A 25,451-nucleotide genomic window follows, 5' to 3' on the forward strand; every position below is an offset into this window, starting at 1 on the left:
GTTGGATCCCTTGACCCCCATCTACTGCAGGCGTGAACTCTGCATGCCCACCACCCAGAGGGCACCTTTCTGCCTCTGAGCTGAGCACTCGAGGGTTCAAACCACCAGGCTGGATGTCAGGGCTACAAAGCCCCCTTTCTAAGCTCCTGGAGCATCTGCGAATTTTATTATGGGGGTGGGGGCAGGGAGTTTGTCCTGAAACCACCCTCAGTGGATTCCGTTGGTCGTGGAGGGGCAAGATTCTGTGCAGCCTCTCCTCGAGTGGGGCGGACCCAGTGACCGGCTAGTTGCTCAGGAGTCAGTGTGGCTGCCACCTCTGAGCCCCGGAGGGCGTCCCCAGAACCCCACGCCCTGTGCTACCCTCACCCCGGCCAGCCCCAGAGGACTGTAGGCCAAGGGGTCCCCACGCTTAGCTTCAGGTGAGAATCCTTTAAACCTCACAAGTTCCTCTGGGGGAACTGGCCTGCACTCATCACTTCACACACCAACAATTACACAGACACACAATTACACAGAGACACACACAGACAATTACACAGAGATACACGCACACAGGTAATTACACAGAGAAACGCAGACATGCAATTACACCGAGACACACACAGACATGATTACACAGAGGTACACAATTACACGTAGATACACCAACACACCACACACAAAGACAAGATACACACAAAGATGACTCACACAGACACACACAGATACACATGACAAACACAGTCACACATAGATATACACATATGATACAGAGACAGTCACATACACAGACACACATGTGACATACACACAGAGTCACAGCTGTGACACACAAACACACACAGGTGCATACACATAGTCACACAGACACACACACACAGCCACACTTGCAGATGCACTCACAGATATGACATACATGCACACACAAATACACACACACGTGTACACACAGAGCCTGGGGCAGGCAGGATTGTGACTGTCACGGCGGGGTGAGGCCCTAGGGGACAAAAGTCACAGGTACTTCCGGTCCCTCGCTGACCCTGAATAAAGGCCAGCTTCTTGTGGCATCTGTGACAAGGTCCCAGAACTGCAGGCACAGAGCGGGCAGAGAGTGCCAGGCAGGGGCATGTGACAGGGCAGACAGACACGCAGACGTCCCAGCCTGGGACTCCCCAGGAAGGGGCACGCAGCCCCAGGCAGGGTGGGAAGGGCTGTGGGAACAGCCTGTGCCAAGAGCATCTTGGAGTCAGGGAGAAACCAAGCAAGCGGGCAGTGTGGGGTTGGGGGTTTCGTGGGAGAAAGCAGGGCTGGGCTCCAGCACCCACTGACCCTCAGAAGCCCGCGGCCTTAGTTCTGTTCGAACACAACCAGGACACTATAGGGGCTAAGGTCTGCGCTGGGCAAGACTGACCCAGGGACTGATCCAGGGGCTGAGAGTGGGCGCTGCAGCCCACAGCAACGAGGTGTACCCCGACACTTCCGGGTCACTTGCAGGTTTGGGTGTGGAGTTTTTGTTTGTTTGTTCGGTTTTGAGTGACCCAGTGGGCAGTGCTCAGGGCTTACCCCTGGCTCTGCACTCAGCAGTTACTCCTGGCGGTTCTGCGGGAAGCCTGAGGGATGCCAGGAATTGAAGCCTGGTCTGCTGTGCAAGGCAGATGCTCTCCCCGCTGTGCTCTCTCTCCAGCCCCAAGGACACTTGAATCTCAGCTCCCGCCACCAAAGCCGCTGCCACCCCCACCCCCCACCCCGTTACAAGGGTGGGGGTGGGGCCCTCGGTCCTGGTTGCACCTGCGGCTTTTAGGGGCAGTGTGCCAGGATGCGGGAAAGGGTCCTGGGAGGGTGAGCCCGGCCAAAGGTGACAGCCACACCCCAGGTAGGGACCCGGAAGTGGCGGCCTGGGCCCGGGAGCCTGGAAACGAAACTGAAAGATGGACAGGAGAGGCGGGAAGGGAGAGGGCCAGGGGCGGGACCAGCCCGGGGCGTCGCGCCCTCCCCTGCTCCCCGGGCCAGACACCTTCAGGGGAAGCCGCCGCCGGCCGCTGTCGCCCCGTGCGGGACATGGACGTGTACCGCACCCCCGCGGGCTCGCTGGACTCGCTGGTGGCCAGCTGCCTGCTGCCCCCGTCCGCGTTCGAGCGCGCCGCGCGCCGCGCCCTGGGCGCACTGGGAGCCGCGCTGCAAGAGCGCAGGGGCCTCCCCGGCGCGCAGTGGAGCGTCCAGAAGATCGTCAAGGTGGGCGCCCGCGGAGGGCGGGGGGTGGGCCGGGCCGCCCGAGCGCAGCGGGCAGGCCCGGGTGGGGGGGAAACGGGGGTCCTCGGCGCCTCCCATTCATTGATTTCACACGTATGCACCCCCACCCCCCACGCACACACCTCCCCGGGCGCCGTAAAGGCTGAGCCCCGTTGGACAGACGGGGAAACTGAGGCGCGGAGCGGCAAAGGCACTCCTCTCAGAGGTTACAGCCGAGATGTCAAGATCTAACTCCCGCGTTCCCGAAGTTCATTCCCTCATTCGCCCAGTCCAGTCCGGCGGCAGGCAGCGGCTCTCCCCGGGTTTCACCCCGAGGATGCTGGGAACAGCAGAAATTGTTAAACAAAAAACGACCATGATTCCATAAGTGTCCCCTGAGCACCTTCAGCAAGGCGGGGCTTTGCGGCCCATGTTTTAAAGTTGGGGAAACTGAGGCCGGGTGTGACCCACTGCCTCGCTCCCATGCCCCCCAGAGCTGTTTTTTACCTGAAGTATGTCCAGAAAAATGAAAGGTTTTTTTTTTTCTTTTTCCTTTGCAGGTTATTTGAGTAGGTGGGGACATGTCCTGTGTTGCAGGAGAAATAAGGGCTGGAGAGATAGGACAGGGACCAGGCGCTTGTCTGGTCTGTGGCCAGCCCCAGTTTCATTCTTAGTATGTGGTCCTCTGAACACTGTATGGTCCCCTAGATCACTGCTGCCTTTGGACCCAGCTCCCCGATTTTTCTTAAGTGCATAAAGAGGAAAACGATGGGAGGGATGAATAAAGGGAGCAAATTGGCAAAATAATTTGTATAAGATTCTCCTTGTGTGAGTTTGAGGCTTCTAGACTTTTCTGTTGTGGCAATATTGGTTTACAGGGTGGGGAGCATATCTGTCGGTGAAGGGCTCGCTCCTGGCAGGCTCAGGCTCAGTGACCATATGCAGTGCCAGGGAGCAAACCCAGGTCGGCTGTATGCAAGGCAAACACCCTTGCACTCTCGCTCCGGCCCATGTTCTGCGTCTAGTAGTCCAACAACCCTCCAGACCATCTCCCCTGAATAGAGACGGGTCTCCAGCCCACCCGGAGCACGAGAAGTTCCGTTTTTCTCCCCACCCACTAGCTCTGGTTGTTTCTAGGCTCGTTTTTGGTTTGGGGGCCGCGCTGGTGGTGCTCAGGGCTTACTCTTGGCTCTGTGATCAGAGATCACCCTATGGGTGTCAGGGATCCAGCCCACCCCGGGGTTGACTGCATGCCAGGTGCGCCCTCGCCTCACTCCGGGCTGGTCTGACTCTTCCTGCAGCCGTTCTCACGGGTGTGACGTCATGACTCACCCACGTTTTCATTTGCATCTTCCTAAGAATCGGAGGTGGGCGGTTTATCCAAGTGTCTGTGCTGTCTGCCGAGGAGAGGGAACTGCTGGACCCCCCCCCCCCGCCCCCCCTGCCTTCCGGAAGGAGCCAATGCCATGAAGGGTGGTGGTTGTGGAGAATAAAACCTGGCCTTGTTTGTTGGGGTGAGGGGCAGAGGTCAAACCTGGCGGTGCTCAGAGACTACTCCCAGGGCACCGCGCACCCCTCACGGCGGTGCTCAGGGACCCTGTGGTGCAAGGGGCGCCAGGGAATGGGAACCAGGGCTCCCACATGCCAAGCACCCACTGCCACCTGCTAGCCTTCTCCCCAAGATCTGTCACCTCAGCTGAAGTGAATGCAGTTTGCGGGGCTCCAGAGCCCGGGTCTGGCAGGCCGGCCTTCCCTCCTGGCACTCTCTTGCCTGCTTTGTGCACTGCAGGTTTCATGTCAGGAAACTTCCATGCTGACATTGTGGCAGTCCCCTGCTGGGCCCTGTCCCTCCTTGTAGTGGCCCAGATGGGAGGGGCTGTGAAAAGGAGGGTACGTCGGGTCGAGATAGGAGCCCCCGCACCAACGCTGGTGAGGGAGGAAGGGAGGGTCTCCCAGGATGAGTAGGTGGGAAACCATCCTGTTTGTCTTGCCCACGTGGGCTGGTAGGCACGTGGAGAATCTGACTTCCGGTCCTTCGTCTCCCCTCTCTGGAAGCTTCTCCCGCACCCACAGCGTTACAAGGGACCTGGCAGGTCCCAGACATTCCACAGGGCCAGGGGTTCCCCCATCAAGCCAGCACCCTTCCCCGATCCTCAGCTAAGGGCTTTGCAGAAAGAAGTTCCGCCCCTCAGGGCTGGAGCCATAGCACAGCAGGTATGTGGAAGGGCTTTTGCCTTGCACGAGGGTGACCCAGGTTCGATTCCCAGCATCCCATATGGTCCCCTGAGCACCGTCAGGAGTAATCCCTGAGTGCAGAGCCAGGAGGAAACCCTGTGCATCGCCGGACCTGGTGTGGGGTGGTTTTCTTGCCAAGATCAGAAAATCAGGACCTGTAGCCTAAAGGTGGCCTCTCAGGGATGCAGCCTGCCGTCCTCGGCTCCAGACGCCCTGAACTGGGTGGCCAGCTGGTCTCCCACGGCCGCCAGCCACCTGCCAGACCCTCTCAGCTGGCTTTTCTGCCCCCAGGGGGGCTCCTCCGGCCGGGGCACGGCCCTGAGGGGCGGCTGCGATGCGGAGCTCATCATCTTCCTGGACTGCTTCAAGAGCTATGAGGACCAGGGGCCCCTGCGGCCCAGCATCCTCCGGGAGATGCGAGCGGTGCTGGAGGCCTGGAGGCAGGAGCCCCTCCAGGACCTGAGCCTGGAACTGCCCACGCAGAACACCCCCGGGCTTGTGCAGTTCCGACTGGCATCCCCGGACTCAGAGCACTGGATGGACGTCAGCCTGGTGCCGGCCTTTGACGCCCTGGGTGAGGGGTGGCCCGGCCCGTTCCACTCCCCCCTGCAAACTCTCCCTCTGCTGAGCCCAGTCCCATCCCTGCCTGACTGCGAGCCCCGTCCTCACCCCTGTGCTGCACTCCCACAGGGCCGCTCAGCTCAGGTGCCAAGCCCGAGCCCCGGGTCTACTCCACCCTCCTGGACAGCGGCTGCCCGGGGGGCGAGCACGCCGCCTGCTTCGCGGAGCTGCGGAGAAACTTCGTGAACACTCGGCCGGCCAAGCTGAAGAATCTGCTGCTGCTGGTGAAGCACTGGTACCGCCAGGTGAGACCCGCGGGGGACCCCAGGGGTCCTGCTGTGCTCCCTGCGGGCCTCCTCACACCTGGCCCGGTCCTGCCCCTGCAGGTGCTCCCCCCGGGGGTGAGCAGGGAGCAGCTGCCTCCCGCCTACGCCCTGGAGCTGCTGACCATCTTCGCCTGGGAGCAGGGCTGCGGGCAGCCGGCCTTCAGCCTGGCCCAGGGCCTCCGCACCGTCCTGGGCTTGCTCCAGCGGTACCAGCACCTGTGTGTATTCTGGACCCTCAACTATGGCTTCGAGGACCCCGTCCTTGCCCAGCTGCTGCAGCGCCAGCTCCAGAGACCCAGGTTCCTCCCGGCCCTCTGTCCTGAACCCGGATGGGGGTGGGCGTCAGTGAGAGGGACAGTGCTGGGGTGGGCAGAGCTCCCCACACCAATCAGCCGAGCCAGCCAGGTCTCAGGGCTTTAACACGGGCCCCGTGTGTAGGAGCATCCAAGTGACCTGTAATATGGGAACCCCAAGTCTTTGCAGGATGAACTGGGGACCGCCGTCACGTCAGGGTTGGGTTTCTCGCCTTCCAGAAGCTTCCTTGGATCTCTCCCCGTCTCTCCCGCCTCATCTCCCTGGGCTCGTGCTCGCGTCCTTTCTGCCCTGCTCCCCGTGTCTTCAAGAGCTTTCCCTGCTCCCGTTCCACGCCAAGTCGCAGTCCCCTGCATGGACGGGCCACATGTGTCCACACAGGGTGCTGCACAGGGTCCACACAGGGCTGCAATGAACACTCCTGGGCTTATGTGCTGGTGCGTGTGTTGACATGTGTGTGTGTTGGTGCTTGTATATGTTGGTGCATGTGTTGTGACTTGTGTGTTTGCATGTTGGTTTGCTTTAGTGGTATATATGTTGTGTTCGTGTGTATACACATTCCTGTGTGTTTGGAGCATATCCACATTGGCGTGCGGTAGTACATGTGCCTATTCATATACGTACATGGTGGTGTGTGTCGACGGTGTTCGAGTATGCATATCGATCTGTGTTGATTCATGTGTGTGCCTGCTTATGTGTGTTTGGAGCATGTCAGCATTGGTGTATATGAGTGCTGATGTGTGTGCCTGGGTATCTGAGTCAGGTGTTGACTCACAGTGCCAAGGGTGAATCCCGGTCACATGATTCCTGCCAGCAGAGCTGAGGACCACTGGCCAGGCCTGACCTGCCAGGTGTGGCTGTTCTCCCATTCGTGTGTGTGTGTGTGTGTGTGTGTGTGAGAGAGAGAGAGAGAGAGAGAGAGAGAGAGAGAGAGAGAGAGAGAGAGAGAGTTCCAGCAATGCTCAGGGATTACTCCTGCTTGGGGCTTACTCCTGGTTCCACATTCAAGAATTACTCCTGGCAGTGCTCGGGGGACCATATGGGGTGCTGGGGATCGAACCTGGGTCGCTGTTCTGTCACTCTGGCCCTGCTCACCCTGTTCTTTGAAAGTCGGGAAACTGAGGCTCCAGGAAGGCAGGTCGCCTGCGAAGGTCACCCTGGAGAGCTGAGTTGGATGTGCGTGCCCCCTGGCCTTGACCATCTTGCTAACCAGAATGTTCTGTTCTCTCTGGAGCAGGCCCGTGATCCTGGACCCAGCGGACCCCACATGGGATGTGGGGGGCGGGCCGAGGTGGCGCTGGGATGTGCTGGCCCAGGAGGCCGAGTCCTGCTTCAACCAACCGTGCTTCCTGCAAGCGGCCGGCAGCTGTGTGCAGCCCTGGGACGGGCATGTGAGTGGGAGCGTGAGGGAATCACCCCAGATCTGTGTGTCTGCCATCTCCTGGGCCATGGGGAGCAGGACTGGCAGAGGGGCTGGCGGGAAGGTGGGGAATCTAATTCCCCCTGGGCAGGGCTGCCCTGCCGCCCACCCTGGGGCGCACCGTTGGAGGGCCTGGCCCTGCCTTCTTGGGGCTCCACCGCTGCCTCTCAGTGGGTGGGACTGCCATGAAGGGACCGAGAAACCTCTGCTTGCATGTGACAGCTCCTTCCCCTGACCCCCAGGACCTTCCGCGGTCCGGGTGCCCAGGTTTGGATCACCCCATCCATCCAGTCCCGGTGCCCATAGAACCCCAGGACAGCAGGAGCCATGAGACTGTCGGGCCCGGTGTGGCGAGCGCACAGCCTCCTCGTCCAGCCCCCAGCACCGGGACTCTCGCAGCCCCCTCTGCGCCAGCGACGGGTTCAGGTCTGGGTCAGGTCCCCGCCAAGCAGCTGGACCGCTTCATTGAGGACCACCTGAGGCCGAGCCCACAGTCCCAGAGGCTGGTGGGCCAGGCCCTGGACGGCATCTTGCGGCACCTCCAGAAGCACAGCATCCACAAGGCCTCGAGAGCCTGCAAGGTGAGTCCCTGCCAGGCCACGAGGGCGGGGGCGGGGATGCTGCCAGCACTGATCGGAAGTAGGTGAGCACAAGGGGTGGTGTGCTGGGCAGGAGTATGGACCAACCAATGGTTTTTGGTTTTTGTTTTTTTAATTGAATCACCATAAGCTACAGTTACAAAGCTTTCCTGTTTGAGTTTCAGTCATACAGTGATCGAACACCCATCCCTCCACCAGTGCACGTTCCCCACCACCAATGTCCTCAGTATCCCCCCTGTCCATCCCTCCCTCCGCCTCTATGGCAGTCAATTTCCCCCATCCTCTCTCTCTACTTTTGGGCATTATGGTTTACAATACAGATTCTGAGAGGCCATCACGTGTGGTACTTTATCTACTTTCAGCACACGTCTCCCATCCCGAGCGATCCCTCCAACCATCGTTGTCTTAGTGATCCCTTCTCTATCCCAGCTGCCTTCTCTCCCAGCTCATAAGGCAGGCTAACAACCATGGAGCAATATTCCTGGTCCTGTCTCTACTGTCCTTGGGTGTCCGTCTCATATTGTGTTATTTTTATTTATTTATTTATTTATTTATTTTTGCTTTTTGGGTCACACCCGGCTATGCACAGGGATCACTCCTGGCTCTGCACTCAGGAATCACTCCTGGCGGTGCTCAGGGGACCATATGGGATGCTGGGAATCAAACCCGGGTTGTCTGCATACAAGGCAAATACCCTACCCGCTGTGCTATCTCTCCAGCCCCATCATATTGTGTTATTTTATATTCCACAAATGAGTGTAGTGAGTCTGTCCCTCTCTTTCTGACTCATTTCACTTAGCACGATACTCTCCATGACCCTCCACTTATAAAGCAAATTTCATGACTTCATCTTTCCTAATAGTTGCGTAGTATTCCATTGTGTAGATATACCAAAGTTTCTTTAACCAGTCATCTGTTCTTGGGCACTCGGATTGTTTCCAGATTCTGGCTATTGTGAACAGAACACCAACTTTTTATGAATGATAGATTTTTTTTTAATCACAATCAGACCATTCGACTCACCATGGCCTGGGTTTGTGAGCACAGGGACCCCCAAAGGCCCTGGCTCTGGTCTCTCTCTGACCTTCACTCTAGCCACTGTCCCCCAAGCTCCCCAGCATGCACCTGTGAGGCCCGGTGCTGGCCTGAGGGCATCCTGGGGGCATGCACGGGTGGACACCTGTAGAGCTGATGCATGAACGAAGGGGCAGAGCCTGTGAGCCTGTGTGTGGATGCAGTCAGACCCACAACGCACACATGCGGCTTCCATTCGGGGCTGAGTCTGCACTTCGCAGCCTGGGGTCCAGATGCACAGCCAGCGCCGGCTGCAGACCTAGTCCCTGAGGCCAGCACCCTGCAGCTCCCCGCCAGGCCTGGCTCCATGCAGACTACCTGTGTGTGGTGGGAGATGCAGGCAGACCCCACACCTCTGCCAGACTTCAGCACCCCCGCGTTGGCAGCCCGTGCCCATCCATGAGAGAGCAGGGGGTGTGGGCATGGCGGGACCCGGGGCCCCAAGCGCCCCTGGCTGGAGGGAGACAGTCCTTACCCCCCATCTGCAGGGCGGCTCCTTCGGCCGCGGCACGGACCTCAGGGACAGCAGCGACGCAGAGCTCATCCTGTTCGTCAATGGTTTCAAGAACCACAAGGACCAGGAGTCCCGCCGTGCCGAGGTCCTCGATGAGATGCGGGCACAGCTGGAATCCCTGGGGAGCCCCGCCCCTGGGCTGAGCCTCAAGTTTCGTGAGCAGCAGGAACCTGGGGACCTGAAGTTCCAGCTGGTGCCAGAGGCCGCAGAAGGCGGGACAGACGTCAGCCTGCTGCCTGTCTTTGATGCTCTGGGTGAGGGCTCCCAACTCGTGCCTCAGAGAGAGTGGAGAGTGCGGGGGTGTGGGGGGGGGCGGAGAGCATTCAGGGGAGACCTGCTGGCCTCTGTGACGCCCATCCCTGCTCCACCAAGCACTGAAAACTAATTAAAAGCTAGGGAGATGCATTAAGGTCAGAGATCTCCAGGGACATGGTCCAGCAACTAAGTAACACAAAAGTCCTTTGAGTTACTGAAGTGGCCACCATTATTATCAACATCCAGAGGTATGCAGTAACTACAGTGTTTTAAAGGTTGCAAAATTTGCATTAGAAACATTTCACAGGGGCTGGAGCTATAGCACAGTGGCTAGGCGTTTGCCTCACAAAGGGCCCAAGTTCGATACCCAGCATCCCATATGGTCCCCCAAGCACCGTCAGGAGTAATTCCTGAGTGCAGAGCCAGGAGTGACCCCTGAGCACCGCCAGGTGTGACCCAAAAAATAAAATTAAAAAAAAATGTTTTACAGGGCTGGAGCGATAGCACGGCAGGTAGGGTGTTTGCCTTGCACGCAGCCAACATGACCGACCCGAGTTCGACTCCTCTGCCCCTCTCGGAGAGCCCGGCAAGCTACCGAGAGTATCTCGCCCGCACGGCAAAGCCTGGCAAGCTCCCCGTGACGTATTCTATATGCCAAATACAGTAACAGAAGTCTCACAATGGAGACGTTACTGGGCCTGCTTGAGAAAATCGATGAACAACTGGAGGACAGTGACAGTGATAGCCTCACTACAATTTAACCATGCCAATAGTTCTTCCTAGCTTCTTGATTTTTTTTAAGAAATTGCATGTAATATTATTTCAAAGGACTTACTTTTTAGTTTATTTTCTAACTTTTTGAGCTAAATCTTACTTTAGTAAGAATAGATTTTAATATATGCCATTGAGAGTGTGCACTTTAAGACCTTTGCTGCATGCCAGGACTCTCATATACGAACATATGATCATTCACACCAAATGTTCTGTACTTTTAAGAATAGCATGTTTTGAGGGTCAGGAAGATAGTATGGGGGTGCTGAGGAGCTCACCTTGCACATGGCCACCTCTGGCTCAATTCCTGGCACGAAAATAGGGTCCTTCACGAACCTTCGAGAGTGATTCCTGAGCACAGAGGCTGGAGTAATCCCTGTTCACTGTTGGGAGAACGAAAAAAACAATAGCAATGTTTGATGCTTATCGGTCACTAGGCAAGCTCCCCGTGACGTACTCGATATGCCAAACACAGTAACAAGAAGTCTCAAAATGGAGACGTTACTGGGCCCGCTCGAGCAAATCGATGAACAACGGGAGGACAGTGACAGTGACAGTGACAGGCATGTTCTGAGCACATTCCAGGCACTCTGCAAAAAATAAATAAATAGGGGCCAGAGCAGTGGATAGGGCATTTGCCTTGCAAACCGCCAACCCGGGTTCAATCCCATATGGTCTCCCAAGCACTGCCAAGACTAATTCCTGAGCGCAGAATCAGGAGTAACCCCTGAGCATTGCTGGGTGTGGCCCAAAAAGCAAAATAAATAAATAAATAAGCAAATAAAGAAGGATTCTGATTGACTGTATTGGGTATTACAGACAGCAAGGCAATGCTTTGTGCATTATGTAGATGGTGTTCAAACAGCACTAACGGCAGGTGCGTCGCCTGGGCTCAGACCGACACACTTAGTGACTCTTCTTGTCCCCAGGGCCGCTCAGCTCAGGTGCCAAGCCCGAGCCCCGGGTCTACTCCACCCTCCTGGACAGCGGCTGCCCGGGGGGCGAACACGCCGCCTGCTTCGCGGAGCTGCGGAGAAACTTCGTGAACACTCGGCCGGCCAAGCTGAAGAACCTGCTGCTGCTGGTGAAGCACTGGTACCGCCAGGTGAGACCCGGGCATCCCCCTTGGCCCTGCCAGGAAGCAGCCACTGCCATGGCAACCACCCAGCCAATCAGCTCCTCCCTTGCTCAGACATCAGCCTTGCTTCGTTTCTTATTGGTTCCACCGACTAGAAGGCCCGCCCCTGACTCCTCAGCTTCCTGCCCATCCCTGGAGGTCTCTGAAAAGGGAGAATCTTTTGTCCATCAGATTCTGGTTCCCATTCCTCTCTAGCCCACTTGTGACCCTCCCCGCTCACTGCTGACGGTCTCCTCGTTCTTTCCCGACCCCAGCCTTCCCTGTGCTGTCCCCACCTCATTACTCATCTTAGTTTGTTCCAGATCCTCAGCATCCTTTGGCATGTGCTCTGAGCTCACCTCTGAAATGCCAACTCTTGTTCCCACTCTTGCTAACCACTGTGATGGGTGTTGGCATATATTTCTGGGGGGTGAAACCCCGCATTCAACGACAGAGCTGGAGTGATAGCACAGCGGGTAGGGCGTTTCCCTTGCACGCCGACGACCTGGGTTCGATTCCCAGTATCCCATATGGTCCCCCGGGCACTGCCAGGAGTGATTCCTGAATGCATGAGCCAGGAGTAACCCCTGTGCATTGCGTTTCTTTTTCAAAAAAAAGAAAGAAAAGTTAAATGCGGGGGTGGGGGTGAGGGTTTTGGGGCAAAATCCAACCCATTGAGTCCCATGGAGGGGAGTCTGGACAAGGTTATGAAACAGTAGTATGGTGGTAGAACCCTGGAAGCAATTTTCCCACAGAAATGCACCCACGATGTCCCTTCGTGGAAATGATCAAAACAATCATACTGTTTACATGTGCATGGTCTCCGGGCTCCCCTGAGGTCCTGCTCCCTCTGTGATTCAGTCCTTCCCTTCCCCTCCTTCTCAGAGCATGGAGGGGTGCGCCTTGCCTTCAGAAAGCTCCTCTGAATCTCTGGGGGGGGGACTTGGTGGTGCAGGTCGCGGCACGGAAGGAAGGACAGTCTGAGGGGGCCTCGCTGCCCTGTGCCTATGCCTTGGAACTCCTCACCATCTACGCCTGGGAGCAAGGCTGCAAGAAAGACCAGTTCCACATGGCCCAGGGCCTCGCCACCGTCCTGGGGCTCGTGCAGCAACACCCCCAGCTCTGCGTCTACTGGACGGTCAACTACGACCTGGAGGACCCGGCTCTGAGGATGCACCTGCTCCGGCAGCTCCACAAACCCAGGTGACACGGGCGCCTCCTGCCTGCTCCCACATGGCCCCCTGTGCTCATGGGGGGGCCGAGCCAGAGGCCATCGCCCTGCGCCTCATTCTGTGCCTCCCCAGAGCTGGGGCATCCAGGCACAGGTGCCCTCGGGAAAGCTAAAGCCAGTCGTTTTGGTTTTGTTTGTTTGGGGGCCACACCTAGCGGTGCTCAGTGATTACTCCTGACTCTGTGCTCAGGGATTACTCCTACCAGTGCTCAGGAGACTAATGTTATGAGATGCTGGGGATTGAACCCAGGTCGGGTGTGTTAAGGGCAAGCGCCCTCCACTGGTGGAGGGATGGGTACTCGATCACTGTATAACTGAAACCCAAGCTCGAAAGTTTGTAAGTCTACAACTGTACCTCCTGGTGTTTCACTAATAAAAAATAATAATAAATAACCAAAAAACGGCAAAGGCAAGTGCCCTCCCCGCCACTATCCTCCGGGACCCTCAAAGCCATTTTTTTTTTGGTTCCATGAAAGAGCTTTTCTCAAAGCAAAGGGCCTGTCAGAGCTTCCTGCCCAGGGTCGAGGCCAAAGCTCAGGATCTAACGGCCTCCACCCTCTCCCCGGCCCCCACCCTGCCTCGCCAGCCCTCTCACAGGCCCCTTCACTGGCTACACCCCCACCTGCCCCTCACTCTGCCCCCCAGACCCCTGATCCTGGATCCTGCCGATCCCTCCTGGAACGTGGCCCAAGGAAACTGGGAGCTGCTGGCCCAGGAAGCGGCGGCCCTGAGGACCGAGGCCTGCCTGATGAACTCAGAAGAGACGCCCGTGGCCCCCTGGGATGTGATGGTAAGGAGGGGTTCTCGGGCGGGCCTGGCCTCCTGTCCAGCCAGGCCTCACTCCATTCTTTGTCCCTGCACGAGGCTGGGGGGATGGGGGGGAATGAGGGTTCAGGAAACCCCTGGCTCAGCTCATGGCTCCATTTCCTGCCCCGCCCCGTCCATCAGAGACACAGAACCTTCCCCCAGCCTCCCTCCCGGGCACCTGCCAGGAGGAGTACCAAGTACTGGCCACTCCCAAGGGGAGGCTTTGGGCCCCCAAGGCCTCTGCAGAAGGTCCCCTGCCCCGCATCTGATGCAGAGACCAGGAAAGGGAAACAGAGACTGCCCGCTGGAGGCCAGAATTGGAACTCAGCCCCCTGCGACGCTCCGGCCTGGGGGGGCCTCAGAGGCCAGCTGGGACCCCCTGTCCAGTTGTCCCTTCTCCCTGCAGCCCGCCCTACTGAGCCAGACCCCAGCAGGGGGCCTGGACAAGTTCATCAGCGACTTTCTCCAGCCCGACCGCCGCTTCCTGGCTCAGGTGAACAAGGCCGTGGACATCATCTGTGCGTTCCTGCGGGATAACTGCTTCCGGGGTTCTACCACCAAGGTGCTCAAGGTAGTCAAGGTGAGTGCAGGGACAGTGCTGGGGGCCTGCAGGTCTCTGAGGACCAGGTCTTGATACCTTCGTGGTCCTGGTAGCACTCGATACGAGGCCAGGCCCAGTGGGTAAACCCGAACACGGGACAGTGGCGGAGGGAGGGCCCAGATGCGCTGAGCGAGTCCCTCGAGTCACCCTCGACAGCCAGTCCAAAGACGCAACAAAAGAAGTTCCTGATGTTGTCAGTGCAAGAGCCTGGACTCGGGGAGCCTTCAGGCACAGCGTGATCTAGGAACCCGCACGGGGTCCTCAGACTTTCTCTGCAGCCCACCACAGAATGGTCTGCGGGTCCTTTCTGTGTGATGGGCTTTGGTGTCTCCTAAGCTCTCGGGAGGCAAACTCCCCGTTCTTCAAATTCAAATGAAAATCCGGGGCTTGCATCTCCCTGGCCTGGTTTGGGTTGCAGACCCATCCTGAGACCAGTCGCTGGGGCTCGGAGACGTCACCAGAATGCAGACTGTGGCCAGGTTCCAGGGCACACAAAAAGCCCAATCTCTCACTGTGCCAGAGTTATAGGAAGGAATCTAGGGAAAGACCTGGCCCAATGATTTGCTGTGTGACCCCAGGCATGTGCCATCTCCTCTCTGGTCCTCAACTTCCTCACCGCTAACCCATGAGGAAGGTTACCTCACTCACTGATGCTCACCTGTTTTTCATCATAAAACCCCAGAAAGGACTTGAAAACACACACTGATGACCGAGTCCCATCGCAGTGCAAATTAAATCACTCAGGGTTATTTTTAAAAAGTTCTACTACAGGGGCGGGAGCGATAGCACAGCGGATAGGGCATTTGCCTTGCACGCCGCCGACCCAGCTTCAATTCCCAGCATCCCATATGGTCCCCTGAGCACTGCCAGGAGGAATTCCCGAGTGCAGAGCCAGGAGGAGTAATCTCTGTGCATCGCCGGGTATAACCCCCCCCCCCAAAAAAAACCTTCTACTGCAGTCGAGCTTGAGGAACGAAAGAGGGAAAACTGCAGAGAGACTCCAGCCCTGAGCGCAGAGCCAGGATCAGCCCCTGAGCATTTTCGGGGTTGCCCCCACCCCCAAAATAAAAAACCTTTCCAATCCTCCCGGCCCCAGCCACGCTGAGGCACTCTGCCACGTGGAGGGGTTTGCACCTGCTCTCCTGCTCCTCTTTTCCCCACGCGTGTCACGTGAGCTTTCCATGTCGCAAGAGGCAGGTGGAGCTGGGGAGGTGGGCGGCACCCCCCGCCCCCAGAGGTGCCCACCGGCCCCCAGGGCCCCTCCAGCTGCCCTGTCCTCCGCAGGGCGGGTCTTCAGCCAAGGGCACGGCGCTGCGGGGCCGCTCGGACGCCGACCTGGTGGTCTTCCTCAGCTGCTTCGGGCACTTCACGGAGCAGGGCAGCCGGCGGGCCGAGATCATCTCTGAGATCCGCAGGCAGCTTGAGGCGTGCCAGCGGGCGCAACAGTTCGAGGTGGCCTTTGAGATCTCCAAGTGGGACAATCCCCGCGTGCTGAGTTTCTCGCTGTCTTCCCGGACGCTGCTGGACCAGAGTGTGGACTTTGACGTCCTACCAGCCTTCGACGCCCTGGGTGAGGGTCTAGAGGCCCGAGACAGGGCCCAGGCGGGTGGGTCGGCGCAAGGTGCCTGCAGGGACCCCTTCTAGATCACGCGTGGGGCCATGGGAGCTGGCGGAGGCCCTGAGCTGCCTCTGGCCCACCTCGTGTTGGATGACCTTGAACAGGGATGTCCTTAGGTCTTCATCGGATAATGAGGACAGTCAGGGGTGTTTGCCCCAGCCCGATTTGGAGCCGCCAGCCACCTGAGCTCCCTTGGTAAACACCCAGAGATAAAGCTGGGATGAAACAAGACGCAGGGGCTGGAGTCATAGCACAGCGGGCAGGACATTTGCCTTGCACGCAGCCAACCTGGCTTCGATTCCCAGCATCCCATATGGTCCCTCGAGCACTGCCAGGAGTAATTCCAGAGTGCATGAGCCAGGAGTAACCTCTGTGCATCGCCGGGTGTGACCGAAAAAGAAAAAAAAAAAAAGACATGAGCCCTTTAGTCCTGGGCTTGGAGTGAGCTGAGGGAGGAAGGACCGGGCTCCGGTGCTCTCTTTGGGAAAGCCAGCACCAGGCGGGCAGGGCAGGGGGGCAGGTGGGCACATCACGAGTTTGCTCTGCTCCTGGGCTCTGAGGTGAGAGCTGGAGGGGGAGGGGGCCGCGGGGGGCGGGGCGGGAAGGGGGTGTGCAGCGTGTATCCTGCAGCACCCCAGAGGGAGAGGGAGAGCGGAAGTGTCCGAGTGTCAGATCCGTCCAGGGAGGAGGCGTCTCCACCGCTCTCCTCCACCCCAGCCCCCCGCCCCGGGGACATGCCCAGGGAGATGTTCTCGAGGAAGTGACGCGGCACCTCCTGGCACCCCCCCCCAGGCCAGCTGGTGCCGGGCTCCAGGCCCAGCCCCCAGGTGTACCTGGACCTCATCCACAGCTACCACAACGCGGGCGAGTTCTCATGCTGCTTCACCGAGCGCCAGCGCGACTTCATCTCCATGCGACCCACCAAGCTCAAGAGTCTCATCCGCCTGGTGAAGCACTGGTATCGCCAGGTGCGGCGGGGAGCCTGGGAAGGGGAGTGCAGAAGGGCCCGTTTCTCTGCCAGGAAGCGCGGTGGAGGGGGGGATCCCGATCTCTGCAGAGGCGGCGGCGAGAACCCCGGTCCAGGCCCTGCACGTGGGTGGGCAGCCATCGAGGCGGGCACAGTGCAGGTGGCCAGGGCAGCCGGCTGGGCAATGCCCGCAGCACCCCCTGGTGCTGTGGCGACCGGTCGTCCTTTCTCCCACCCGACAGTGCAGCCGGATGCCCAGCGGCCGGGGCTCACTGCCCCCGCAGCACGGGCTGGAGCTGCTGACCGTCTACGCCTGGGAGCAGGGCAGTGGGGACCAGCAGTTCAGCATGGCCGAGGGCTTCCGCACCGTCCTGGAGCTGGTCACGCAGTACCGCCAGCTCTGCATCTACTGGACCACCAACTACGACAACCAGACCCTGGAGGGCTTCCTGGAGCAGCAGCTGCAGAAGCCCAGGTCAGCAGCCCCGGGGCCAGCGTCCCTCCCGCCCCAGTGCCTGACGGCCCAGAGCAGAGGCAGGAAAACCCTGCTCTGGGTCTGAGCATCCTTCTGGAAGCAGAGTTGGGTTTTGAACTTCAGAGGCCGGAGCGATAGCACAGAGGGGAGGGCGTTTGCCTTGCACACGACCAACCCAGGTTCGATCCCTGGCATCCCATAGGGTCCCCTGAGCACCACCAGGAGTAATTCCTGAGTGCAGAGCCAGGAGGAGCCCCTGAGCATCCCCAGGTGTGACCCCAAAAGGCAAAAAAAGAAAAAAATGAATTTCAGAGAGCCCATGACCGTCTCTGATAAGAACATGGCTGGCCACACTGGGGGCAAACTTGTCCCAGCACGTTAAAAACTGCGCTGGCGGGGGGGAGCTGGAGCAATAGCACAGTGGGGAGGGCGTTTACCTTGCACTCGGCTAACCTGGGTTCGATTCCCAGCATCCCATATGGTCCCCTGAGCACCAGGGGTAATTCCTGAGTGCAGGGTCAGGAGTAACCCCTGTCCATTGCCAGGTATGACCTAAAAAGCAAAAAAAAAAAAAAAAAAAAAAAAAAAAACCCTACGCTGGGCCCAGAGAGGTAGAAGGGCAGGTGAGACGCCCTGTGGGGTATGTGGCCCACCCAGGTTTGAGCCCCCCACCCTGCACTGTATATGGTCCCTGAGCACCTCCAGCTGTGGCCCCAAAACAATTTTTTTTTTGCTTTTTTGGGTCACACTCAGCAATGCACAGGGATTACTCCTGGCTCTTGCACTCAGGAATTACCCCTGGCAGTGCTCAGGGGACCCTATGGGATGCTGGGAATCGAACCCGGGTCGGCCGCGTGCAAGGCAAACGCCCTACCCGCTGTGCTATTACTCCAGCCCCCCAAAGCAATTTTAAATTGGGGGCTGAGGTACAAGCACTCTGCCAAGCATGTCCCCAGGGGCAGGCAGGCACAGGAACAGAATGAAAACCCCTAAACTCCGTTCAGTTAATCCCTCAAACCCCGTTCAGCTGGGCCCTGTCCGCCACTACCAACCCGGCAGCCCTGCCAGTGGCCCTGCCAGCGATAGCCCCAGAAGGGCAGAGACGACACTCTCTGGCGGCTGGTGGCTCTTCGGAGCAATGTGCCCAGAGAGACTCTGGGTGGGGTTTGACTCCGTCGGGCACAGCCTCCGCTGTTCCTGTCGTCCTCGGCAGGTGCAGAAAGGGCAGTGCTGGTGCTATTTTGTGCCCAGGCTGGCACTGACCTGCCATGCCTGGTGCTGGCATTGATCCGCCGTGCCTGGGGCCGGCATTGATCTGCTGGGCCGGCACTGATCTGCTATGCTGGTGTTGGCATTGATCTGCCATGCCTGCTGGCCTGCAGGGTAATGGTCTGAGCTCTGGTGCTGATTAGTAATGTCTGCCCGGCTGCCAGAGGGACGGTGCCCGGTGTGCACCCCCAGCCAACCCTCCCATGTGCGCCTGCAGCCGTGCAGCCCGTGGGGGCCCTGCCCAGTGTGGGGTGCAGGAGGAGAAGCGCCCACAGGTGCACCCCAGGAGCTGCCAGGATCAAGGCCAACCCCGGAGGGCCCGTCTCTTGCAGGCCCATCATCCTGGATCCAGCTGACCCCACAGGCAACCTAGGCCAGTGTGCCCGCTGGGACCTGCTGGCCAAAGAAGCCACAGCCTACATGAGTGCCCCGTGCTGCCTGGGCAGGGACGGCAAGGCCATTGAGCCCTGGCCTGTGAAGGTGAATGCGGGGGAGGGGCGGGAGTCCTCCCAGATGAGGTCCTTGCCTTGCCCCGGCCTCGGGGGCTGCAGCCACGTGGGGTGACAGCTGCTTCTCTCTCCCTTGCTAGGCTGCTGTGTGTCGCTCAGAAAACCAGTAACGGTACTAGGTGGACAGAGGGCAGCCGCGCTCAGGACGGGATGTGGGGCCGCCTGCTGGACCCTTGCACTCGTGTGTGGGAGAGAGGCAGAGCCTCGCCCCTCCTCTGCCTTCCTTCCCGGCATCCACCCACCTCCTGGGCTGCCCCTGTGTCAGGCCCTCCCAGAGGGTCCCCAGATCGCCCCCTCGCTGCTCGCCAGGCTCTGGCTGCCGGGTTGGGCGCCAGTGTGGGCTCCCAGCTTCTCCTGTGCCCCCTCCTCCACAGCCTCTCAGTGCCCATCACCCCCAACCCCCAAACCTTCCTTCTGAAACCCATGGCAGCCTCCCCTCCATCCTTGACCCAAGAACTGTTGGTGGGAACGGCAGCCACAGTGGGCCAGTCTTCGAAGGATTTTTGAAAAATGGATGATTCACTAAGACGAGTCAGAGGCTCATCCGTCAGTGATGTCTGCTGTGGACCACCCAGCCATTTGTGATGGATGCCGTGTGTCGGCCATGGACCAAATTATCATTAGTGATGTTTGCCACGGACCAACCAAGTCCATTAGTGATGTTCAGTGGGGGCATGAGCAGGAGAACTGAGGTCACGTTTGCCCGCCCAACCAGGGATGCTTTATCTGGTAATAGCAACTTCTTTCAATTTTTTTATACAGAAAACTTGATCAAGTGTCTTTTTTTTGGGGGGGGGAGAGGTTATCTTTTGGGTTCAGACCCGCGATGCCCAGGGGTTCCTCCTGGTTGTGCACTCAGGAATTATTCCTGGCGGTGCTCAGGGGACCCTATGGGATGCAGGGGTTCGAACCCAGGTCAGCCGCGTGCAAGGCAAACGCCCTCCCCGCTTAATTCCTGCCAAGAACGTGGTGGTTAGAAATCGGGGCAGCGCGCCCTCTGCTGGGCACACCCCATCATGCAAGCGAGCAAGGAGTGACGAGGAGAAGCTCGTCCTCGCGTGTGGTACCCGGCGACGCCACCAGGTGGCAGTAGAGCCACGCGTTCCAAAATAAGATTTTTTTCTTTCTTTTTTTTCCTTAAAAAAAAAAAGGGAAAAAAAAGGTCACTTTCCCGGAAAAGTAACCTCCGGGGAAACTCCTAAATTGCTTTTTTCACTAAGTAGCATCCTGCTAACTGCACTGACCTACTTTCCGCACTTGATCTAGGTTGGCTTCCTTCCCTCTTCAATCTCTTTCCGGGACAGCGAATCCCTCTCGCTATCCTTGGGGGTCTTTTTTTTTTTTTTTTTTGTGCGGGGAGGGGTGGGGGCGGAGGGAACGGTGCTCAGGGACTATTAGGCTGTGTCAGGAATGACAATATTTGGGTTTGGTTTTGTTGGGGGGAGTTTGTTTTGTTGTGTTTTTTCTTGGGGGGGGGGGTGTTAGGCCACACCCAGTGATGCTCAGGGCTTACTTCTGGCTCTGTGCTCAGAAATCTCTCCTGGTGGGGCTCTGGGGGTCCTGCTGGGGTGCCGGAGATCAAACCCAGGTCGGCCGCGTGCAAGACAAATGCCCTTCCCTCTGTACTGTGGCTCCTCACTTGCTTTTGCTAGGGCCCACCCCAGCAATTCCCAGCCCAGTTTTGATGGTGCTGGGGGTGGGGCCTACCCCAGGGGCCCGTTCAAACAGGCGCCTTCGCTCACACCGACAGCCATGTCAGGGGCCTGCACTCCAGTGCAGCTCAGTGGTTTCCCCAGTGGCCAACCCCAGCTGCACGCCACCACCCCTCCCCCTCCACAGGCACCTGGGTCTGACCCAGGCAGCATCTCAGCCGGGGCCGCTGCCTCCTGCCCCCCATTGCCGGCCTCTGGCCTGGCCTGGTCCCCACATCAATCACGGCCCTTTGCTTCGCCCTTCACTGTGAGAAGGGTAGCCGCTCACGGCTGACCGCAGTGGGGCCAGGGCTGGTGACAGGGTTCCGGGCCCCGGGGTGCCAACAGCCCCTCCCAGAGGGAGCGGGGCAGGCCGGAGGGGACCAGAGGAGAAGCCAAGGGCAATCGAGCCCCACTGCTGGAGCCCAGAACACCCTGGACACCCGGGCGAGAGCCACTGGGGGATGCTCAACTCTTCCCCCGGGGACAGGAGGGACCACACCAGGCAGTTCCTGCTTCTGGGGGCTCGACCCTCGACTCTTGACCCTCGACCCTCCCTCGGGGTGACTGAGAACAGGAGGTGCCAGGGGAGGGCTGCAGGCAAGGAGCAGGGGGACGGGGTCACGGTGCAATTTAGTGAGAGGACAGAGCTTTGCAGGATGAAAAAGTCCTGGAAGTTGGTCGTACAACGATACAGACTCAACGCACAATGAATAGACGCAACACCACTGAAGTGTACGCTTAGGAATGGTGAAGATGGCACCTTTTACGTGCTCTTTTTTCATGAAAGAAAGAAAGAAAGAAAGAGAGAGAGAGAGAAAGAAAGAGAGAAAGAAAAGGAGCTGTTTGGAAATCCCTCCAGCACTTCAGCAGTTGACCACCAGGGGGCAGTGTGCACACTTCCTTTTCCCAACTTGCCTGCAGCAGGCGGTTTGCAGGGTCGGATGCTCTAGGACCCAGGGGGGAGCGGAGAGCCCCCACCCTCCAGGTCACCCCCGGGCTGGAGACGAGAGGCAGGACCCCCTGTCCCCACACTGCCCACAGAGGGAATGGGGCAGAGATGTCTCACCCCAGGCACAAGCATTTATGCTCAAGCGGACTTGCTCTGCATGTACAGTGTGACCTCCGTGGGCCTCAGTTTCCCCATCTGTGAAATCTGTAGTGATGCCTGGGAGAATCGGAAAGAGGTCATTAACACAGACCCAGGAGACGGCCCCGTAGCTAAAACACTCAGCTTGTGAGCGTGAGGCCTTGAGTCTGATCCCCAGTGCACCCACATGCCAACCATGGGCCCAGCAGCGACGTTATCTGGGACTCCTGTGCCCCTAGTGGGTGTGTGTGAGGGCCGCTGTCCCCTGCGGGCACGCCCACTGGGATGTGCTTGGACACCTCGTCCAAGTGTGCAACTCCCGCGGTACAGCCCTGCCAGCAAAGGGAAGGGAAGGGGCAGTGCTCACACCAAGTCCCTGCCTGCCCAGGTCCCCCCGAGCACCCCAGGGGTGCACACAACCCGCCAAACGCTGGGAGTCACCCCGGGACCTCCAGGTGTGACTCCATCCCCCTCCCGCCCCCAGTAAAGTTAAAAAGTCCCCCGGGGGGCCATGTGTTCAGTTTGTAAAAATTCTTCCAGTTGTATATTGTTTATGTTTGTGTACGGAACTTAAATACAAAGTTTTAAAAAGGAAAACGGGGGGGAGGGGGGGGGGCTGGAGCAATAGCACAGCGGGGAGGGCGTTTGCCTTGCATGCAGCCAACCCGGGTTCGATTCCCAGCATCCCAGATGGTCCCCTGAGCACCTCCAGGGGTGATTCCTGAGCGCAGAGCCAGGAGCAACCCCTGTACGTTGCCGGGTGTGACCCAAAAAGAAAAAATAAATAAAAAAAAGGAAAACGGAGTCCATGGTGTCTGCCAGCTCTTGGCCAGTGGCCGCCCCCACCAGACCCTTCAGAGCAGCCCAACCTGCTGCCCCAACCCCCATTTGAGCAGGGCCGCCCTGGCACAGGGGTCAGCAGAGCCAATGGGAGCGGAAACCCAAGAGCTGCTGGAGTCCTCAGCGGCCCCGAAAAGCCCACTCAGCCTTGGTGCTCCCTGCAGGCATCTCCTCCCTCCACTACTCACCCCCTCAGCCTCCCTACCCCAGCCCTCTCTAGATCAGGTTGCCCAGCCCCCGCCACTAGCCAGCCGCTCCCTCAAGCTCCCCACGGTCCTCCCCCCGCCCCCCGCCCTCTGTCTAGCCCCGTTGGTGCCTCCTCTTTGAGCTGGTGGGAACCAACCCAGTGCACACACATACGCAGACATGCACATACACACACATGCACACACATATGCGTGTACATATGTGTGCACACACATTCATGCACAATGCACACATGCACACATTTATATGAACACATGCGTGCAAACATGCATAGACACATGCATCTACATGCAGGCATGTACACATGGATATATGCTATGTTGCATACACACACGGATAAACACATGCACACGTGCAAGTGTGCATGCATGAACACACGCAGATACAAACATGCATGCACACATGCATATACACATGCATACCTGCCCATGCACGTGCCCTCTGCTTCTACCCTTCCACCTTGGTTTGCAGAAAAATGGGTTCATCACACACTTGGTTCCTAACACCCTCATCAGCATTTGGGAAACAGCAGACACCTGTGAAATCACCCAAGCCCAGGCTAGAATTTGACCAGCCCCCCCTCCCCTCCCCCATGCCACCCTCCCGCACCTCCCTTCAGCCCCCGCCTGCTCCTTCTCCTGCTTTTCCCCCCTCCCCCCTCCCTGAGCCTCTTCGGTTGCGGCTGTCCATGTGTGTCTCGATCAAAAGGGAGTCACTGTGTCAACAGCACAGCGGGTCAGGCACTTGCCTTGCATGTGACCGACCCCGGTTCAATCCCCGGCACCCGATATGAGCCCTGAGCCCCAATCTCTGAGCGCAGAGCCAGGAGTCAGCCCTGAGCACAGCCAGGAATGGCTCTAAAGCAAAACCAAACTATTAAAATCGTTAAGGAGAGAGGGAGGTTTATGCTTATGTCTGGGACTCTGCTTCAGAGATGCCTCCATGTTAGGGTCCAGGCTCCCGTTCCTCCATCCTGCCCGAGGCTAGGCACTGCTCCAGCCTGGACGCCCCCGCAGGCGGTGGGTCGCCTCCCCGTTGGGCCCCTGGGAGCACCTGGGAACACTCTCCACGTGCTTCGGGCTGTTCTCCGGGTAGCATTGGGGTGTCCGTTGAGGGGCTGGCCCCCAGCAGGGCTGCTCTGGGCGGGCTTTGTCCCCTAGACCTGGCGACACAGCGTCTTACTTGTCAGCTTGTCTTCATCTTGCCTAGGCCCCCCAGGGCCAGCACCAGGGTCCTCGAGACCCCTGCCCCCTTTCTGCCGCTGCCACCCCAGGGTCTCAATTTGAGCCTGGCATCTGCACTGATGAACAAACAAGTGCCCGGAGCTCCCTCAAGACCTTTCCAGCCCGATTACGTGGAAATGGATGGGTGCAAGCCCCCCACCCGCCGTGCACCCTCCTGCCACCTGGGCGCCCACCCAGACAACAAAATCCAGGCCCCGAGGGTGGGGCTTGGATGCAGGGAGTTGGGGAGCAGCAGGAGTGACGGTGCTGGGGGCTGTCCTGGTCAAACCAGAGCTTTGGAGCACAGCCCTTCCCCACAGCCCTCCCCAGCTGTCCCAGGAGTGTGAGACCCAGGCCCCGGGGGGCTCATCGCACCCTGTAGATGCCCGGAAGCACTCAGGTCCTGCTGAGTCTGAATTCGGGGGCGGCTCCCCCAGAGTCTGGGATTTCCCCAGCCCTCGCTCAGCGCCTGGTTGCATGGTGGCTGAGCAGCTCACCTCGTGAGCTCACCTCGTCCAGGCCAGCTGGGACCCCTAGATCTTGCCGGCAGCAGGACTTTGCACCAAGCCACTCACCCTCGGCCACAGGTTCCGGGGGCTTCCAGTGACCCCAGCTGGAGGCAGCAAAGCCTTAGCTCATGGCTCCACCAGGGGGCGCTGCGGTGCCACCTTGCCTCTGGGAGCCCGCAGCCTAGATGGTCTTCAGGTCACTCTCCCTGTCTAGGGACCCCCCAGAGCAGCTCCCGCAGCCACCCGCAGGCCCCGAGCGCCCCGCCCAGGGAGAAGTTACAGTAGGGGCTCAATCAAGCGTCGCTACTGTCAGACACAAATCTGATCACTCTGGATCTCCTTCCATACCTCCCCAGGAGAAAAACCCCAAACTCAGGCCAGGACCCACGGAGGCTCCCACAGGAAGCTCATCTGCAGGCCCACCCCAGGCTCAGGAGTCCTCTCTATGGTGCTTTCCTGCCACCGGGCCTTTGCACATGCTCCTTCCCACTGCTGCTCCGGCTCCCCCACCAAGCCACAGGAAAGCAAGCGATGGATCCCTTAGGAAGCAGGAAAATGCCCCCTACTAGGAGAGTCCTCCCGGCCTTCCCAGGTCTGTGGCACCTCAGGAGAGGTGCATAGCACTTGAACTTCCCCTCCAGGGGTCCTGAAGAGTTCTCTGACCCTTCTCTGTGTGACTGTGGGGGTATGTCTCGCTCCTAGACTCAGCACAGAATAGGAGCACAGTGCCTGGCTTCTCCCACTGCCACTGCACACAGTCCACTGTCTGGCACAGACCACAGCTGGTGTCTCAGGGTTGGATGGGTGGATGGATGGATGGGAGGGAGGGAGGCGGAAGGAAAGAGGGGAGAAAGTGTGTAATTGAAAGGATAAAGCGATGGCTGATGGATGGGTGGGACAGTAGGAGGTGAACGGGTGGACGGTTGAATGATTCATGGTGGGTGGATGGATGGGAGGAACAGAGGAAGGGATGGAGAGAGGGAAGAAAGGAGGGAGAGGTGCTGAGCTGGATGAATGTGCAG

The 25,451-nt window shown here is 58.8% G+C and overlaps 1 protein-coding gene across 1 annotated transcript in view; it reads left to right on the plus strand.

Annotated features, from left to right (window-relative positions):
• The window catches only part of LOC130016491 (2'-5'-oligoadenylate synthase 3-like), a 32,692-nt gene extending 13,093 nt beyond the window's left edge, over positions 1-19,599 (plus strand). The window contains exons 7-22 of the mRNA XM_056107196.1: positions 1,990-2,211; positions 4,735-5,017; positions 5,134-5,309; positions 5,391-5,629; positions 6,880-7,033; positions 7,305-7,643; positions 9,224-9,503; positions 11,205-11,380; positions 12,348-12,595; positions 13,269-13,413; positions 13,837-14,010; positions 15,316-15,601; positions 16,442-16,617; positions 16,859-17,091; positions 18,693-18,840; positions 18,950-19,599. Coding sequence (XP_055963171.1) covers positions 1,990-2,211; positions 4,735-5,017; positions 5,134-5,309; positions 5,391-5,629; positions 6,880-7,033; positions 7,305-7,643; positions 9,224-9,503; positions 11,205-11,380; positions 12,348-12,595; positions 13,269-13,413; positions 13,837-14,010; positions 15,316-15,601; positions 16,442-16,617; positions 16,859-17,091; positions 18,693-18,840; positions 18,950-18,979 — 3,309 coding nt within the window. The 3' untranslated portion in view covers positions 18,980-19,599. The remainder of the gene's footprint in view (positions 1-1,989; positions 2,212-4,734; positions 5,018-5,133; positions 5,310-5,390; positions 5,630-6,879; positions 7,034-7,304; positions 7,644-9,223; positions 9,504-11,204; positions 11,381-12,347; positions 12,596-13,268; positions 13,414-13,836; positions 14,011-15,315; positions 15,602-16,441; positions 16,618-16,858; positions 17,092-18,692; positions 18,841-18,949) is intronic.
• The last annotated feature ends 5,852 nt before the right edge of the window (positions 19,600-25,451 follow it).

This window comes from Sorex fumeus, unplaced genomic scaffold (genome assembly GCF_029834395.1).
Source record: "Sorex fumeus unplaced genomic scaffold, SorFum_2.1 ptg000155l, whole genome shotgun sequence".
Lineage (NCBI taxonomy): Eukaryota > Metazoa > Chordata > Mammalia > Eulipotyphla > Soricidae > Sorex > Sorex fumeus.